General features: G+C 40.1%; 1 protein-coding gene across 1 annotated transcript in view; it reads left to right on the top strand.

Moving 5' to 3' along the window:
- Positions 1-16,879, top strand: part of LOC127651041 (lysophosphatidylcholine acyltransferase 1) — a 46,028-nt gene extending 29,149 nt beyond the window's left edge. Inside the window, exons 6-14 of the mRNA XM_052136745.1 lie at positions 418-476; positions 3,309-3,343; positions 6,557-6,611; positions 6,693-6,775; positions 7,097-7,222; positions 14,167-14,320; positions 14,433-14,525; positions 14,763-14,904; positions 16,613-16,879. Of these exons, the coding sequence (XP_051992705.1) occupies positions 418-476; positions 3,309-3,343; positions 6,557-6,611; positions 6,693-6,775; positions 7,097-7,222; positions 14,167-14,320; positions 14,433-14,525; positions 14,763-14,904; positions 16,613-16,809 (944 nt within the window). The 3' untranslated portion in view covers positions 16,810-16,879. The remainder of the gene's footprint in view (positions 1-417; positions 477-3,308; positions 3,344-6,556; positions 6,612-6,692; positions 6,776-7,096; positions 7,223-14,166; positions 14,321-14,432; positions 14,526-14,762; positions 14,905-16,612) is intronic.
- Positions 16,880-18,579: the final 1,700 nt, after the last annotated feature.

Genomic DNA, 18,579 nt, shown 5'->3' with positions numbered 1-18,579 from the left:
TAACAAGTAGATATTTACCTGAAAGTCCAAGCTGTTTTTTTTCTCCATGTAATTGCAATGATAGTAACAAAAGAAAAGACTAAACAGTACCAAAAATGAGGTCATATGACTTGTGCACTGTATTCCAATATTTTAAAGCTGTTAAACCACCCACAGACAAAAAGCCATTGTACATCTTTCAAAGAACATAAGGGTACATTTTAAGTAGTACATTTTTTGATCAAGTTTATCTCGTCACAAAATTACTTGTTACATTTGCACTCGCTCTCGGACAGATGGCTCATGTGTCAGCACAGTAAATGGGACAGGCTGTAGTTTAAATGCTACACCTAGTGCCTGGAGTCAACGAATGCAAAACACAAGCGCTTTCTCTCATTGAAACTCGTTTACCATCCTTTTCTCCCTCTTTTCTTGCAGGTGCATTCATCCCTGGAGTTCCCGTACAGCCTGTGCTGTTGCGTTATCCCAACGAGATGGTAAGAATAACCACTCCGCCCAAACAGGGTGTGTCATTACAGTGTCAATGATGAGCCGCTCATTGCTGTCTGGAACACAGTGTTCTGTTTCTCTATTCATGAAGCCTGTGGCTTTCTTTGTCATAGCCCACTGACTTCTATAAACAAAAGAACAAACATGTCATCATTGCATTTGAGTAGTGTATCTATCAATGGTGTTTTCTCTGTTCTCTAGGGTTGTCGTGATACAACAATTTCAGTAGTCGATACAAAATGAAATTTCACTGCACTTTTGATAATTTATACTGTTTACATCTAAGATATAGACAACCACAGCTCAACAAGATGGGCTTTTTGACCAGGAAGTGAATTTGATTGTTCACACACTCTGTCTCATTGCATGTGTGGTAAAAAGGCACAATCACGGTACAACCACTCCAGTGTAAAACTGGTATTGCTACATTTCATTTTAGTGTTGACCTAGTACCGAAGTACCAGTACTTTTTGACAATGCTATTATAAATCCTTTTTTTTTTTTTTTACATTTTATAGCCGTTGCAATCTTTCTCTATATGTCTATCTTCCCCTTCACTCTATCTCATGTCTTTGTCTCCCTCTCTCATAAATAATACAAGCACAGCAACCAGGTTTCATTTAGACTTGCTGGAAAATTTGGAACACGTCTGAGCTCCTCTCATAGCGTGTATTCTACTAGGATTTAAGAAAAGGGCACTAGGGGGAGGATGCGGAAGCTCTGAGAATCCCGTGAGACGACGGATGAGATCCAAAATGGCGACACCCTGTTAGCAAACACCCAAATGTCCAACCAAGCAAATACCCTTCATTTCCAATTGCCACAGGACAAAACAATACATCCGAACCACAGCAACGACATAAAAAACTGAATCTTTAAAACATTGATGACAACTACTTCAGAATATTCACCATGTCCCAGCCACACAAAAAACTACCCACATGGGGAATATTCTGTGAATTCAGATGACAAAACAGTGGCCGTAGAGGTGATTGTACAGGAGTCAATAAATAACAAACTAGCAATCCTTGAACTGTTGCACAAAGACATAAAAGACTTAAAGACCAGTTTGGAATTCAGTCAATCGCAAATAGAATCGCTATGAAAGGAAAACAATGATCTGCAAACAAGGATCACAACTCTCACATCGCATTATTGCCAACACTTCCATATTGGACCCAGAAGAGTGCTACATTATCATCAGTATTTCAGTGTATAATAAAAACATGACTATAACACATATGGACCAAACATTTCTTACAATCGATAATCATTGTAGGAGGAGACTTTAGCATAACCATTAATCTAACATTTGACAAACCTAATAGTTCAGATCACATTAAAACTTAAAACACCACAAAATTAATTAAGCAATATATAAATGAGCTTGGCCTGGGCGATTAGCTGGAGACTAAACAATCCCACCTCAAGAGACTATACCTATTTCTCAACTTTTCATAAATCATACTCTTTTATCGATTTCTTTTTACAAGCAATTCCATTAGTCCAAACATATCAGAAATGGCAATTAACCAATTATTATCTCTGATCACACACCAGTTACACTAACCCTTAATGACAAAAATGATTACAAATTTCCACAAAGATGGCTAATTAACATATCCAGGATGAAGATTTTGACGAATATTTTAAAAGAGTGGGCATCCTTCCTTGAAATAAATGGTACACCAGCCATTTCTGCATCAACACAGGTCGTGTTGATTTTGGCGTGACGTGTCGCCTCCATGGGGAGCGAATGAGTTCTGCATTTTCTTTTTGTATTTATTTTTTTGTATGGGTCTCTCAGTTGCCCTGAGTGTCGGAGCTGGGTCTTGATATCGTACAATCACTTTTGGGAAGCACGTCAAGTGTATGCTAATATTCCTGAGTGTCAAAGCTGGATCTCTACCTCATGTGGCCACTGAAGGTTGGGCACAGAGGTGTGCAGAGAAAGCAAGAAAACTGGGGGAATAAAAGGGAAATTGCAATGATCATATGAGCAAAGGCTAGAGACTCGGGCACAGCCATCACGGAAGAAGCGGGCGGCCGTCAACCTTTGGGGGCGGTATGCCAATGCTGGGAGCCGAGGTGTGTGAGTCCTCAGCTGCTATTGTTTCGTGTGGATATTGGTATTAGTGTGTGTGTGTGTGTGTGTGATATATTTAAATAATGATAATTTTGCATATTTGACAAGCAATGTGTAAACGTATCATCTTAACTGTTCTGTTAACTCCTCGTATATATATATATATATATATATATATTTATTCAATAACACTTAGCAACTTTTTTTAAGCCCTTTATTTCTTCCCTTATTATAATAGCTGTTCATACACCATAACCAGTTGACCCAGTTATATTATATACTTCAACATATTTAAATGGACATTCAGCTATCTGCTGCCATATGTCATCTGTATTGAATGTTATACATTATGTATTTCTCCTTTTTATATGTCCTTATGTAAACTCAGTAAAGAATATTCTTTATGTATGTATTTGATACTGTATTGTCTGTGTGTTTTATGTATGCTTTTCTTCAATTGTCTTTAGTTAAACCCTTTTCGATGTATCACTTATTATGACCAGTGCCTTTTCAGTGTTTTGCTGAATAAAAAAAAAAGAAAAGGGCACTAATATTCGGGGTTATTCTATGAGAGAAGCAAGGTCAGGTCTCCGTTTTTAAGTCACGTTTAGCATTGTGTGTTGATGGGGGTGTCTATGCGATGGTTTGTTTAAGGTGGAGACAATTGGTTTAATATGCATGTTTGAGATGTCTGTTTGAGATGCTAACCGTATTCAATCCCTTCTTTCGATAGGATACAATCTCATGGACGTGGCAAGGACCTGGAGCGTGAGTTCTCTTGAATTCATTCACCCCATTCCTTGTGTGTGTGTGTGTGTGTGTGTGTGTGTGTGTGTGTGTGTGTGCACACTGATGGCCAAAATGGAATAATATACAGATTTTGCTGTTTCGGAAGGAAATTGGTACTTTAATTCATCAAAGTGGCATTCAAATGATCACAAAGTGTAGTCAGGACATTACTGATGTAAAAAAACAGCACCATCACTATTTGAAAACTGTATTTTTTGTTCAAATCTAGACAGGCCCCATTTCCAGCAGCCATCACTCCAACACCTTATTCTTGAGTAATCATGCTAAATTGATAATTTGGTACTAGAAAATCATTTTGCCATTAAATCAAACACTGCTGAAAGCTATTTGGTTCATTAAATGAAGCTTAACATTGTCTTTGTTTGTTTTTGAGTTGCCACAGTATGCAATAGTGACATGTCTTAAGGTCAGTATTAGGTCAAAAATGGCAAAAAAAAACTGCTTTCTCTAGAGACTCATTGTTTTGAGGAATGAAGACTATATAATGCTTGAAATTGCCAAAAAACTGAAGATTTCATACAAAGGTGTACACTACAGTCTTCAAAGACAAAGGACAACTGGCTCTAACAAGGACAGAAAGAGATGTGGAAGAGGATAAGTACATCAGAGTCTCTAGTTTGAGAAATAGACACCTCACATGTCCTCAGCTGACAGCTTCATTGAATTCTACCCGCTCAACACCAGTTTCATGTACAACAGTAAAGAGAAGACTCAGGGGTGCAGGCCTTATGGGAAGAATTGTAAAGAACAATTCACTTTTGAAAAAGAAAAGGATAGAGAAACGCAGACATTGGACAACAGATAATTGTAAAATAGTGTTATGGATCTTAACCCTATGGAGCATTTGTGGGATCAGCTAGACTGTAAGGTGCGTGAGAAGTGCCTGACAAGACAGCCACATCTATGGCTTCCTGCTACAGGAAGTGTGGGGTGAAATGTCACCTGAGTATCTGGACAAACTGACAGCTAGAATGCCAATGATCTGCAAAGCTGTCATTGCTGCATGTGGAGGATTTTTTGATGAGAACACATTGAAGTAGTTTAAGAAGTTCTGAATTTTGTTTCCAAATTGTAATAGTAATATTTCACGTTGAATGCCACTTGGGGAAGAAAGTACCAATTTCTTTCCATAAAAACAAAATCTGTATATTCAAAAATGTTGGCCGCGTGCATGTGTGAGTGTGTGTGTATATCACTTTGTGGGGACCAAATGTCCTATAAGGATGGTAAAACCCGAAATGTTTGACATTGTGGGGGACAATTTGTCGGTCCCCATGAGGAAAACCGTTTATAAATCGTACTAAATTATGTTTTTTGAAAATGTAAAAATTCAGAAAAATTTTCTGTGAGGGTTAGGTTTAGGGGTAGGGTTAGGTTTAGGGGATGGAATATAATGTTTGTACAGTATAAAAACCATTGTCTATGGAAAGTCCTCATAAAACATGGAAACCCAATGTGTGTGTGTGTGTGTGTGTGTGTGTGTGTAAGGATTTATTCTTCAATTGTCATAATTTTAGAGTGAAATAACCATAATTAATAATAGTTCACCGAAAAATGATCACATCACTGTAATACAGGGAATCTCAGTCTCGTTATTGTAAAGTGGGAAATAGTTTTTTATTTATTTATTTAAGTATTTATAATTTATGGTTATATTTCGGCCCCAAATCATGACAATTAAGCACATTTCCACCCCCAAGTCTTATTACTATAATACAGAAAATTCTCGTTATTGTAATGTGAAAAAAATTATAATAATTGTAAGGTATTTATACTTAATGCTAGTATTTGTTGTACAGCCTAATTAATGCTGATTAAAATAATTGTAGTACAGTATCTATCTATCTATCTATCTATCTATCTATCTATCTATCTATCTATCTATCTATCTATCTATCTATCTATCTATCTATCTATCTATCTATCTATCTATCTATCTATCTATCTATCTATCTATCTATCAATCATGAGAATATCCATTAAAAATAATAGGAATTGCAAAGCAGAAAGGGAAAGAAAGATTAATATTAAAATCTTTTTTAATTTTGGGGGGGGGGGGGGTGCTTAATTGTCGATGAAAAGAATGTCATAATGTTACAAAATAGGCTTCATTTTCATTTTGTTGTGTTTTTTTTTTTAATACATTATTTGCAATATATAATTTCTTTTGATTTTTGGGGTGAAATCTGACCTGGGGCCCGTTCTTCATACATTGATTAGGGAGATATCTGGATTTCATTGTTGATGATTTTAGCCGATCCTGGATTGCTGCGTTATTCGAAGCACATCTCGGAAGCAGGCTTATTTAACATAAACTGGATTAGATCACACCTTTTATTAGCAGATGTGACATTGGAAGACTGTCCCAGCCCCTATCATTCTTACAAGAGCACAGTTTTGAAGCAGAAGTGATGAATACAATTAGTTTAATTACAATTTATTACAAATGTAATAAAATAATAATATTGTAGATAATAATAGGTACAGCCCATTTTGCTCATTTAGAGGTACTGCTTTGAGAGAGTAATTTATTTCATATTTTTTCCATAAAGAATTTTCAAAATGTGAATGTATTTCGTGCGTAAACTTTTTTTTTTTTTTTTTTTTTTTGGTCTGTATTGACCTTGGGTCTTTGTGCCAAAAGTTAATGAAAGAGTGATGTCTGCATTTGTGCCATTTAAAAATTTTTACATTATAGCCCTCATACATGATCAAATGTCTTTCATGATTTTCGTTGTTTTCCAGCCATGTATGAATGCAGGCTTTTAAAGAGAGCTTTTATGCCCTCGTGCATCATGTAGGTAAGTACATTTGAAATAATTAAGAAAAAGTTGCAAATCAAAAGTAGGTGCAATTGAAAATAATGTTACACATTTAATTTCTGCAGGGCTCTTAAGTCTTTTCCCTTTATTTTGGCTGCTTTTGTTTAAAGTAAAAAAAATTAGCTAGAAATATCACAATTAGATGATCTGGAAAATGACATATCATCTCAGATGTATTAAGCCACGTATGAAGAACGGGCCCCTGGACATGTTTTCATTAGATGTATCCAGCCACCTCAGAACAGGTTCACTACACCTTTCGTCAGACCTCTGGGTGTGGACTGTCAAGTTTTGTGTGCATGCATGAATTGGTTTCTATTAATTGAAATAAAATCCCTATATCTTTCAGGTTTAAGATTCTGTGGCTCACCTTATGCCAGCTGCATAATTGTGTAGAAATCGAGGTGAGAGCTTTGTAAGATTTTCATATTTTGGTGTGCAAGTGCACAGATTAAAATGAATGAAAACAATATTGTGTCTGTCAGTATCTTCCAACGTACACCCCATCAGAGGAGGAGAAGAGGGACCCAGCATTGTTCGCCAACAATGTGAGGTGCATCATGGCCAAGTGAGTGCTCTTCTCTACCTTATTTTTTCAAAGCTGAGAGGACGCCTGCCTCACATACAATATGTGAATTTCTTTCTTCTGTGGAACACAAAAGGAAATGTTAGGCAGAATGTTAACCTCAGTCACCATTCACTTTCATGGTATGGAAGAAAAAAATGCAGTTAAAGTCAATGGTGACTGAGGATACCATCATGCCTAACTTCTCCTTTTGTGCTCCACGGATGTCAGTCAGTCATACTGGTTTGGAACACGGGAGGGTAGGCCCAGTAATAAACATACCCATTAACATCCTTCTCTTCTTTTGGTGTGCGTTCTCCATAGGGCGCTGGGGTTGCCCGTAATAGATTATTCCTTTGAGGACTGTCAGCTTGCTATGGCCAAAGGCCCTCTACGTTTGCCAAGACACACCTGCTTGCTAGAGTTTGCCAAGCTGGTACGGCGTTTGGGGTGAGTAGACTAGCACACTTTGGGAAGTTGAAGTGTAGCTTGTGCACCGCTATGACAACCAGACGACAGATAACTAAAATATTTTGGTGTAATGTGAGCAGTCTGAAAATCGTATAATAAGGGCATGGCTTTAGGTAGAATACGATGATGGAGGGCAGTATATGAGGTCTTAAGGACATGAAGTCCAGCATTTGGTCATGGGGTGAATTAGTCATTCAACCGATCAATCCGCCAGCCATTTCATCTACAGGGCTCTACATATCACAGTATTGATCTAATGAGTCCTCTTTAGAAGAGTCAAACAATAAACAGTCATTACATTCAATAGTGTGAGCAGCACCATGCCGACTGATCAAAAATCTAATGCAGCTCTCTGCCTGCTAGCAATGTGCTCCTAATGAGAGGAATTGAAACACAGGTTCCCCTTCTGTCAACTTACTCGACATTGTGTCGAATGAAGTGACACAAATGGGCCTTCCTGGGATGCCAAACGTACCTCTGAACTTGAGAAAAGTCCAACTGGCAGACAGAATTTGCATGCCCCGCCCTGGACATACGGGTATAAAGGGAAGTGGGGCAGTGAGTGCCAGTCAGAATTTTTCTCCGGAACCGAATGGTTGTGCTAGCTAGCTGAGTTTACCACTGTTCCACTCACCTCTACTGGCGATAAGCACTGCTGTTGGATCTACGGCGCGTTTCCAGCTAGCATTCTCTCTCTCTGCACGCTGTGCAGTCCATGCCCCTGGGCGCTTCGACAGCGCTTTCATTGTCTGAAAGAGTGTTTCTCCTCCTAAAAAGAGTTTATTTCCTCTAAAATAGTTTGAGTTCCCACTCATAAAAGAGCAATACACAGCAGGCGTTGAAAGTCCTTTTCAGAATGCGTCTTTTTAAAGATGTCTTTCTGCCTCTGTGTAGTTCCTGGATGCTGTTGATTTCTCTCCACTTCTGACGGACATATAAGCCGCCTCATGTGCCTGGGCTGTGATCACATGCAGGCAGCATTTTATGAATGGTGCATGTTCTCAGTGCGAGAACATTGCCATGGCAACATTGTGGTCACGGCTATCTTTTCTCACTAGAGAAAGCCACTTCAGCCGCCCCCATGTCGTTCCTTCTTCCCACGGGATTGAGGATGCCCTGGCTGGCGATGAAGGCAATTTGGGGATGATGACGGGCTCGGTTTCGCCGGGTAAATCCCCATGAATCACCCGCACCGGCACGCACCCTTGCTTCCGTCTGAGCTCAGGATGAGTGCAGCTCGCCTCGCGGTCAGCCGGCATTTACCCTTGAGCCCCCGGAATTGGATTACGACATCACCGTTGCATCGGAGAGCGTCACAGCGCTGTCTGATGTTGATGACTCCTCTGGGCTGCCACCCAGTCTGAGGCTGACGCGCAGATGTCCTCTATGCTTTTCCGGGCTGCCGTGAGCACGAGGCTGGACTGGAAACATCCATCCCCAGGAGCTCCTCTCAGGACAGACACGCTGGCTCACAGCTGGCCCCGGGGGCTGCGCAAGTATGCATTTCCCCCAGTGAGCCTTCTTGCACTGGTGCTGTGCAAGATCAGGGAGGACGAGAAACAGGTCATCCTGGTGGCCCCTTACTGGCTCACCTGGACCTGGTTCTCGGATCTTACGGTCCTCGCGATAGCACCTGCCTGGAAAAAGGACCTTCTTTCTCAGGGATGGGGCACCCTCTGGCGCGAATTGAAGACCTGCAGAGGTGCGCAGTTCAGTCAGTGCTTTCATTCCTGCTGGAGGGGAGGCTGTCCCCCTCCACCTTGAAGGTGTGTGTAGCTGCTATCGCAGCTCACCACAACGCAGTGGATGGCAAGTCCCTAGGTAAACATGACTTGATTATCAGGTTCCTGAAAGGCGCCCGGAGACTGAACTATCCCCGGCCTAGCCTGTTCCCCTCCTGGTATCTCCAGTGGACCTCTCGGGCCATTAGAGACCCCCCCTTCGAGCCGCTTTATTCAGTTGAGATCAAGGCCCTCTCTCTGAAGACGACCCTCCTGATCGCGTTAGCCTCCATCAAGAGGGTTGGGGACCTGCAAGCGTTCTCTGTCAACAACACCTGCCTGGAGTTCACATTCTTACGTTATCCTGAGGTCGCGACTGGGCTACATGCCCAAGGTTCCTTCGACCCCCTTCAGGGACCAGGTTGTGAAACCTGCTAGCAAGCTGCCCCTGGAGGAGGCAGAGGCAGACCCAGCCTTCTTGTTGCTGTGTCAGTTGTGTCACGTGCTTTGCGTATCTATTTGGATAGCACGCAGAGCTGTAACAATCTGCAGAGCAGTGGGCTGGGCAACACCCAATACCTTTGTGAGATTTTACAATCTCAGGGTTGAGTCGGTCTCGTCCCGTGTTTTGTTAGGGCCGAGCCAGTAGAACTCGGTAAAGCGGCCGGGTGTTCTGCTTGCACACAGCGCCCTTCACCAAGTTGATCCAGTGTGCCTTCTATCCCAGGTTAGCCACTAAGCGTCGCTCCCTGGATGTCCTCCTCCTCGTCTTCTGGCCTGCGAATTCAGCGGAGCAATTCGTGTCCAGACCCATTACGAGTCACAGGTGCTCTGTACTGGGGTCGGGATCCACGGGCTTGGTTCCCTTCTCAGGCAAACTCCCGTGATGTATTTCCTGCGGTACGGTCCCCCTGTCGGCGGACCCGCATTTCCCTTGGACAGTCCTGCTGCCCTGGTCTCATTAGGCTGGACCTACCACCGCGCCATTTCCACGTCCACAACCCTTGTGGTGTATTTTCAATGTTACCTCCCTCTAGATTGGGCAGGATGTGGCCTCCGCAGGGTCTTTTCCCCCTGAAAGAATAGGACTGGGAAAGACTGCCTTCCCCGACGCATCATAGCGTTAAGATGCGGCCCCAGCCGCTCATGTCCTATGTGAGAGACATAGTGAGAGAAAAGGCAGCGGCTGCAGGGCTTGTTCCCATGCTAGTCATGTAGCACCTATCCCCCCTCAGGCCCCATTGGGGAACCTAAGGTCTGTATGTGACATCTCTTGGGGCGTTGGGGAGGGCTACGTGCAGCCGACACAGTTGCCTCTAGCACGCAGTAGCCTGCTTGCACCTGTCTCGACAGTTCACGTAACCCGGGTAGTGCATGCCGTTTTTAGATGGGACCCCTTGTCACATTTTTCGACACAAGGTCGAGTGAGTGACAGAAGGGGAACATCATGGTTACTGTTGTAACCTCCATTCCCCGAGGTAGGGAATGAGACGTTGTGTCTCTAGACCTACCACTGTAAATGGCCGTACCTTATTTTCGGCTCCTCAGTGCAAAATCCTGACTGACACTCGCTGCCCTACTTCCCTTTATACCCGTATCTCCAGGGCGGGGCATGCAAATTCTGTCTGCCAACTTGACATTGGCCTTTCTCAAGTTCAGAGGTACGTTTGGCCTTCCAGGGTGTCCTCACTTCATTCAACACAATGTCTCGTTCCCTCCCTCGGGGAACGGAGGTTACAACTGTAACCATGACGCTTTGCTTCAGATTAGAAGCTGAGAATTGATTACATGCTGGTTATACAGCAGTGGGCTTATTTTTACTGGTGGTGTTCATTTGGCTGTGAATATAACACCCTCTAGTGAACTGGATAAAGAAACGCAGTTGTAGAAATACAAAGGTTTGAAAGATGCAATACTGTTATCAAGGTAAATAATGTTTAAAAAAATGGCTTTGGTGAGTAAATAAAACTGTTGTTTGATATAGATATCACTTAAAGGAATACTCTGGGTTTAATACAAGTTAAGCTCACTCGACAGCATTTGTGGCATAATGCTGATTACCAGAAAAATTCATTTTGACTTGCCCTTTTCTTTAAAAAAAAAATCACAAATCGAGGTTGGTGAGGCACATACAATGGAAGTCAATGGGGCCAATTTTTTTACATTTGAATACTCACTTTTTTTTAATTATAGCCACAAGACAAAAACAATATGCGTGGAAACATCATTTTAGTGTGATTAAAATCACCTACTAAACTTTTCTGTGTAAAGTTATAGCTAATTTTACAACTTTGCTGCCATAATGATGTCAACAAACCCTAAAACCCTAAAATGTATGTAGAAAATACAATGTAAACAACATTACAGCTCAAATAAAACTTGAGTTTTAACAGAAGAATTAATTTATGTGCTTTTAGAAAATTAAAAACCCTCTGTTTAAATCCTCAAATTTGGCCCCTTTCACTCCCATTGTAAGTGCCTCACTGGAACATCGATTTTTGTTTTTAAAGAAAAGGAGGGAAATAATTTTTTGTTTTAATCAACATAATTCCACATGCTGTCGATTTAAGCTTAACTTGTATTGAACCCGGAACATTCCTATAACATTACTATTAATATAGTAATATCCAATGTAGTGGAGCGGCTAAGTGATATAATCGTTCAGTTTATGATACAAGCGTGAAAATTGACATGTGCAGTCTCCATGAGTCACTTGACAAGAAAATTGTCAGAGCCACTTGAAATTTCAAGATGGCCGACACCTGGATCCTCAAAAGATCCATTTTCTGATAGAAATGTATTGTTTTTTTTTCATTAAGGACGATTTGGTGTCATTTTATTTTATGTTTTAGATTATTCTAAAGAACAACTTTTAACGCATCAAAATACAGTTGTGTTGATTTGTTGATAATAGGTAGATTAGACAAGACTGAAAATATGCACTACCAGGGCACACTGGTGATATATCACTGCTGTTAAACTCAGAGTGGGGTTCAATGTCAGCTAATTGTAAAGTTAGTATCCCAAATGCTGTCTAATCTACCCCAAAACAGTTAGATAGCCGCACCTGAATTGACAGGTTGTGCCAGCGCGGAAGAGCCGAGCCAAGGTTAATGGGGTTTTAGTTAACCGGATGGTGTACAGATCACACGGGATATAAATGGCATTGGATGAACGATCGGACTAAGTGTAGGGTTAAGGCATGAACTTAGTTGTATCACATACATCAAAGTGCTTGGTAAAAGGTGGTAAAAGGATAAACCCTCGGCCTCTGCCTATACATTTGCTGCAGACATGGCAGAAGCCATCATAACAGTTGAGAAAACTAACTGGGACAGATGTTTCATTTGTCAGCAGGACACCAAGGAAAAACTCATTCATCCGAGTTTATTCAACAGAGAGCACGATCGTACTGGTTATACCATTGCAAGAAATGTTCCATTATTTCATAAGAACAATGCTCTGCCTATCTTACTTAGTCCAACCCGACTAGATGAAGGTGATGGCATAGAAAACACATTGACAAGAAACAGAGCAAAATATCATTCAAGCTGTAAACTTATGTTCAATAACACAAAGCTGGAAAGGGCCCAAAAGAGAGCATCTACTGCTGCTAAAGACACTGAAGATACCAAAGATATCCATGTCAAGAGGCCAAGAGGATCCTAGCCCTCAAAGCTTTGTGCTTTATATGTGAAGATGAGTGCAGTGTCCCCCTTACTAGAAGCAATGACGATGAAACTTAATGAAAGAGTCAATGAATGTGCCCATCAGAGACTGCTCATGCCAATTTTCATGCTTGTATCCCCAAATAAACCACTATATCACTTAACTGCCCCACTAAGGTGTCGGCCATCTTGAAAAATGGCCGCCATCTTGAAATTTCAAATGGCTCGGACAATTTTCTTGTCAAGTGACCCATGGAGACTGCTCATGCCAATTTTCATGCTTGTATCATAAACTGAACGACTCTGCCAAACATAAGCACTTAGCCGCTCCACTAATGTACAAAATGAAAAGATGAAAAATCACGGGCCATGTGAGCCGTGAAACTTGCGATTTAGAACAGACTAAATCAGATTGAATAAAACCGTTTCTGAAATAAAATCCAAGCTATCTCAATTCACCCATGTGTGGAAACAAATTCTGGACCCTAACTGTAATGGTGGAGGTTTATTTACCATGGCATGATGGTTCATAAATACTGTATGTAGGGTACAATGTGGCTAATGGCTCCTTTGATTTTATTTTCTCCCAAAACACTAAATAGCAACAAAAACTACCACAGTGCATTCCTAAACACATGTTTGTCGCTATAAACTACAAAATGTTCCTGATCCATGAGATCATTGTGTGTAATGTTTAAAGGTTGATTGTAAGGTAATTTGATCAAATTGTATATATTTATTTACAATGTTTCAAATTTATGTAGCTAATGAAGATCCCCGAAATTAACACATTTCTTTTGGGACAAAACACTTATTTAACATTTCCAGTTTTGTTTGAGGTCATTAAATCAAACAATTTTCAATAACTGTCCAATAAGTGAAAGGATAGTATTTGGGGTAAAAAGGCCCCTGTTGCAGGGGTTAAAGGCCCCTATTAAACACATTGGTTTTATTAAGTGGGGTGAATGGATTTGTTATGAAAATTATTTCAGAGTGGGTTCACATTGACTCATCCGATCATAATAGAGATTAGTTTGTTTATAGAATACATGAGATGTAATAAAATGCCAAATGTGTTTGAAATTAACAGGAAATGTCTCAAATGACTCAAAGCATCTTGATGTCTCAAAATTGTTTGCATTAGTTGACAATTTTTTCACTGTAACTATTGCCCCGGTATCTACACAGTATCACTTTAAACCCCCTAGGGGCCTTTTACCTCACACGAGGGAGGCTTTTACCCCAAGTGTAGGGTAAATGCTCCCTCACCACCTTTTTTTTTAAAAACTCAATTTTAATTGATACAACCTTCCACAATGATTTATTTTTCACACAAATTATGTTGCTCCATCAATATTTAATAAAAATAAATCTTTAATGTTTTTTCGACCATGATACATTTTGTGACCCGAAAAAAAGCCAAATCTCCTTAAGGGGTGCCTTTAGCCCCATTGTAACCTGTTTATTATGTGGAGTATTATGTAACTGTTATCAAGACTAGCAGTTTTCCTTTATATTGTGTCCTGTTTTGCAGACTGAAGATGGGGGTCACAGATGAAGTCTTGCATCAGGAAGCCTCCCAGGCTAGTAAGATGTGTGGAACCAGACTGGATGTGGAGGGCTTTGCTCTGTACATAAACCAACCCCTGACAGAAGCAGTACAGGATATCTTCTCACTGTTTGAGGAGGTTAGAAATGCTTTTACTGGAACAATATAATCGAGTTTAAACAAACTACTATGTGCTTACATAATGTTCCTTGGATTGTGATGACATTTGAAAGGATTCTGTGTTTTTCCAGCATGGTGAGATGGATGTAAGGGAGTATGTCATTGCATTGTCTGTGGTCTGCAGACCTTTCAGATATCTGGAGACCATTAAACTAGCCTTCAGGGTGAGTTACTGTAGGTCTCTGACATGCTTGGACTCATAAGATTCAAAACCACACAGTCATTTAATATTATATTAATATAAATCAAATGCTAATTAATAGTCATGTATCTCTTCATCTTATATCCATTTATCCTAAACTGATTTTGATTGAGTCATAATGGTAAGATGGTGTTAATATGTATTTTGAAACTTTCATAGTGAACATGGAAACATTTCTGTGGTTGTTCTTTCTCTCCAGATGTTTGAAGCACAAGAGGACGGAGCTGTTGTAGAAGATGATTTCGCCGTCATTCTGAAAACGGCTCTTGGAGTTGGAGATGTCACTGTTTGTGACCTATTCAGGGCCATAGATGGTCAAGACAAGGGAAAGATCACATTTGGTAAGACTCTACTCAGTGCTTAACACATAGAATGGGTCCATGTTTGATTGCTTAAGGCTTTATGCTAGGGCTTGCATGACAACTGAACAAATTAAATGTCATGATGTCATTATAAAGAGGCTTTTCCACTGCACGGTACAACTGTACTGATCTCGACTCTGCTCGCTTTTTGGGGGTTTTCCACTGTGGATAGCACCTGGTACCTGATACTTTTTGTAATACCACCTCGGTTGAGTTTCCAAGCGTGCCGAGATGATGCTAAATATGACTTAAAAATCCTGCAGATCACTGATTGGTCAGGGAGAATCGTCACAACCAGCATCACTGGATTTCCGACACGCGACATCAACCCGCTAGTTTTAAAGTTAGCAACAGTGATAGCATTATCATTTGTTCACGCGATTTTCGAATTGTGAAAAAGAAATGGCTGTGCACAAAACCACTCCATGTTCAATAAACGAGGTGCAAACGGTCTACTCGTTAGCGATGAGCGAAACGGAAAAGTCGCCGAGGAAGTGTATCAGTTGTTGGCCACACTCGGCTACGAAATTGACGCTATCTAAACCGGCGAGCACCTGTACTGGCGTTGATCCATGATGGAGGATGGTATGTTTTGTTATGTTAACTCTATACTCTGCTTGAAAGCTTCACTTTATTTAGTTGACCAGCTACTGGAAGCTTGCTTCTAAAACAACCAGGCCAATGTAACTGTTACACTTGTGTTAAATCACATGCAACAACTGCTTTATGCAGCACAATGAGCAAGTAGCTAACCGCTGGCGGTCGTGTTCTTGTTTTGGTCAGTAATGTTTGTTTCGTGTTTAAGATGATGTCACGGCAGTAGAGGTGGTGCAACTATGACGTTCAGCCTATAATCCCACCCACATTGAGGTGGCACTAAACTGCAATGGAAATGCAAGCTCAGAAAAGTAAAGCGAGTAGAGTTGAGGCGAGTCGAACCATAACGTGCAGTGGAAAAGTGCCATAAGGTACTATAAGGTCTTGGCCATTTTAGGTATATGGAACCACTCTCAAAAGAATAGTTCAAATTAAAATGACATAATTTACTCACTCTTATGTTGTTCCAAACCTCTATTTCTTTCTTGTGTGGAACACAACAGAGATTTTTTTTTTTTTTTCAGTGCCTCACACAAGTGGCTAGATGACATGAAGAAATGGCCCAAAGTTACAATGATATAATTTACTATTAGTTGTTATGACGGCCAATAACTGCACAAGTTGAGCCTGAACTTGTTTTTTCTCCAATTAACACTGAAAAGTGTTGTTGTTTTTTGTTCGGATTGCTCATTTCGGTAGTTTTTATATTTCCTCTTATGGAGACTGAAACTAGAAACTGTCCAACAGTAATCCGAATCATCTTGGCGCCGCCATGTGTATAGACAATGGCAGTGGACCCAAAAGTATCACAAAAGGAGTCAATGTGACTTATTGTAACATTCAACAAGTCTTCTGAAATCATAGGATAGGTTTAGTTGAGAAACAACCTGAAATTGAAATCACATTTTTCGGGAAAATCGTGCCGCCCGTTGCCGGTTCATCAGCGATATGAGAGAAGCTTGTTTATAGTAGCTTGTGTGTTCATGCAAGCACTTTTGTTGTTTTTAGCACTAAACGTGTCATGTCTTTTGAGTAATAAAAACATGAATTGCCTTTCATTTAATGGTGGTTGTACATTTTCCTGTTTCAGATTATTTTTGCCAGTTAATGGAGAAATGTCCAAATTTTGTGGAGCAGTATCACTGTCTCCATGAGCAAGCCCCACACCACTCCACAGAACCTGCGATACCCTCAGAGTCCCAGCCTTCAACTAACGGCTTCTGTGCTGACTTCAGCCCTCACGATCCAAACACTCACAATGCTTCGCACAGCAAGAAACTGGACTAGATGCTGATTTTTTTTTTTTTTTTTGTTTGTTTTTTTTTTGTGTGAGTTTACTTCTGTGTTTAAGAGAGGTCATGACAGGCAATATTTTAAAGCTGAGTCTGAATTTGCATCTTGGAACATTAGCTTTGGGTTTTTTGACTTGTCTTCAGGGTTGTTTTAATGCCTTGTGATTTATTTTTTGTTTAAAGAGATTTATTAAACAGTTTTTCTATATAAAGTGTAATTTGGCTTATTACATGAGTGTGTTATATTTCAATACAAACTTGTCTTAGCTTATATTCTTCGGGGTGTTAAGGTACATTTAAAAGTAAAAAACAAACAAAAAACGAAATTAGGCCTGATACTACAGGTACGATTGTGTGCGTCACATATTGAATAGTTAAAAAGCATTTGAGTGAACATAAAAAAAGTCTGTGGTTGTACATGAAAGGAATGCTTCCATTAATACATTCTTTACAGTGGAGATTTACCTTTCAAAGATGTGCTTGATAATGGTTTTGGTTTAACTCAGTTCCCTGCAACTGCATTTGAATGAAAACTGTTTTGTTGAAAACAGGTGTGATGAAAGACGTGAACCTGGTAGGTGGGTTAAAGTGTTTATATTTCTAAACACTTAAGTCTAAAAAGAAAATACATGATTTTGTGTCATACCTGCAACCTGTCCTGTTTAAAATCCTAGGATAACAAAACATGCAGTCAGTATGAAACTTTCAGTACAATGTGGTATTGTCGCCCATATTTAATTTGAACTTAATGAGATGTGTATGTATATGTGTGTGTATGTATACCGTCTCCAGAATAAACAGCTAATAGATGAAAGAGGTCAACAGAGAATGGCTAGACTAGTTTGAACTGACAAAGTCTACAGTAACTCAGATAACCACTCTGTACAATTGTGCTGAGAAGAATAATATGTCAGAATGCTTTTCTGAGATGCAGGTTGGTGCTGTTTTGGCGGCACGAGGGGGACCTACACAATGTAAGACCGGTGGTTTTTATGTTGTGGGTGATTGGGGTAAATTATTATTGGTTTATGAATTTATTGCTCTTTCTTCTCGGCAAGTGACAACCTTTTGAATTGAAAGATTGCTAAACAGTAGCAGAGTACCTCACTAAATGCACCATACTACGCCCCTGATAAGTTCCATTAAAAAAGAACGCTAAACACATTTCTGCAATGCTTTCAAATGTCCGAGCAGTGTAATTCTCCACCTCAAGAGGGCGCAATACACCCGCAAGTGTCAAGACAACGCATCTAACAACTGTTTCGGCTGCCAGAATGTTATTGCAGATGCCTTCCTTGAATAACAACATTGCCCTCTGAGCTATTATAGCTAATATTACAGGTGAATGGTTAATTATTTCTCGAGGATAAGATAAAAAAATAAAGTTCTATGGCAGAAGGGGGAATTAAGGTAATATGGGACACAATATTTGAAGGTCTGAAATGTTGGGGCGTCAATCACAGTAAGAGGTTGAAAACGTTCCTTATTAATGTTGTTGGACATGGTGAATATCCTGTTACAGTTTTTATATTCATGATACCATGGTGCATCATGTAAATACCATAGTACATGAATATGATAATTATTCAGTATATATCAAAATACAATGGTACAGTATTGCCAGCTGATATCATCACTGTTTCATGGTACTACTATCAGTCTTTATGTGAAACTTGATAATGGCTGTCTTTGGGGTAAATTGCAATTTAATTTAAATACTCTCTCTCTGAAGAGAATTCCAGTAGCATTGAATATTTGATTTGAA

The sequence above is a fragment of the Xyrauchen texanus genome, chromosome 10 (assembly GCF_025860055.1).
Source record: "Xyrauchen texanus isolate HMW12.3.18 chromosome 10, RBS_HiC_50CHRs, whole genome shotgun sequence".
Lineage (NCBI taxonomy): Eukaryota > Metazoa > Chordata > Actinopteri > Cypriniformes > Catostomidae > Xyrauchen > Xyrauchen texanus.
The sequence above is the reverse complement of the archived record's forward strand: the minus strand, read 5'-3'. Positions and strand labels throughout refer to the sequence as shown.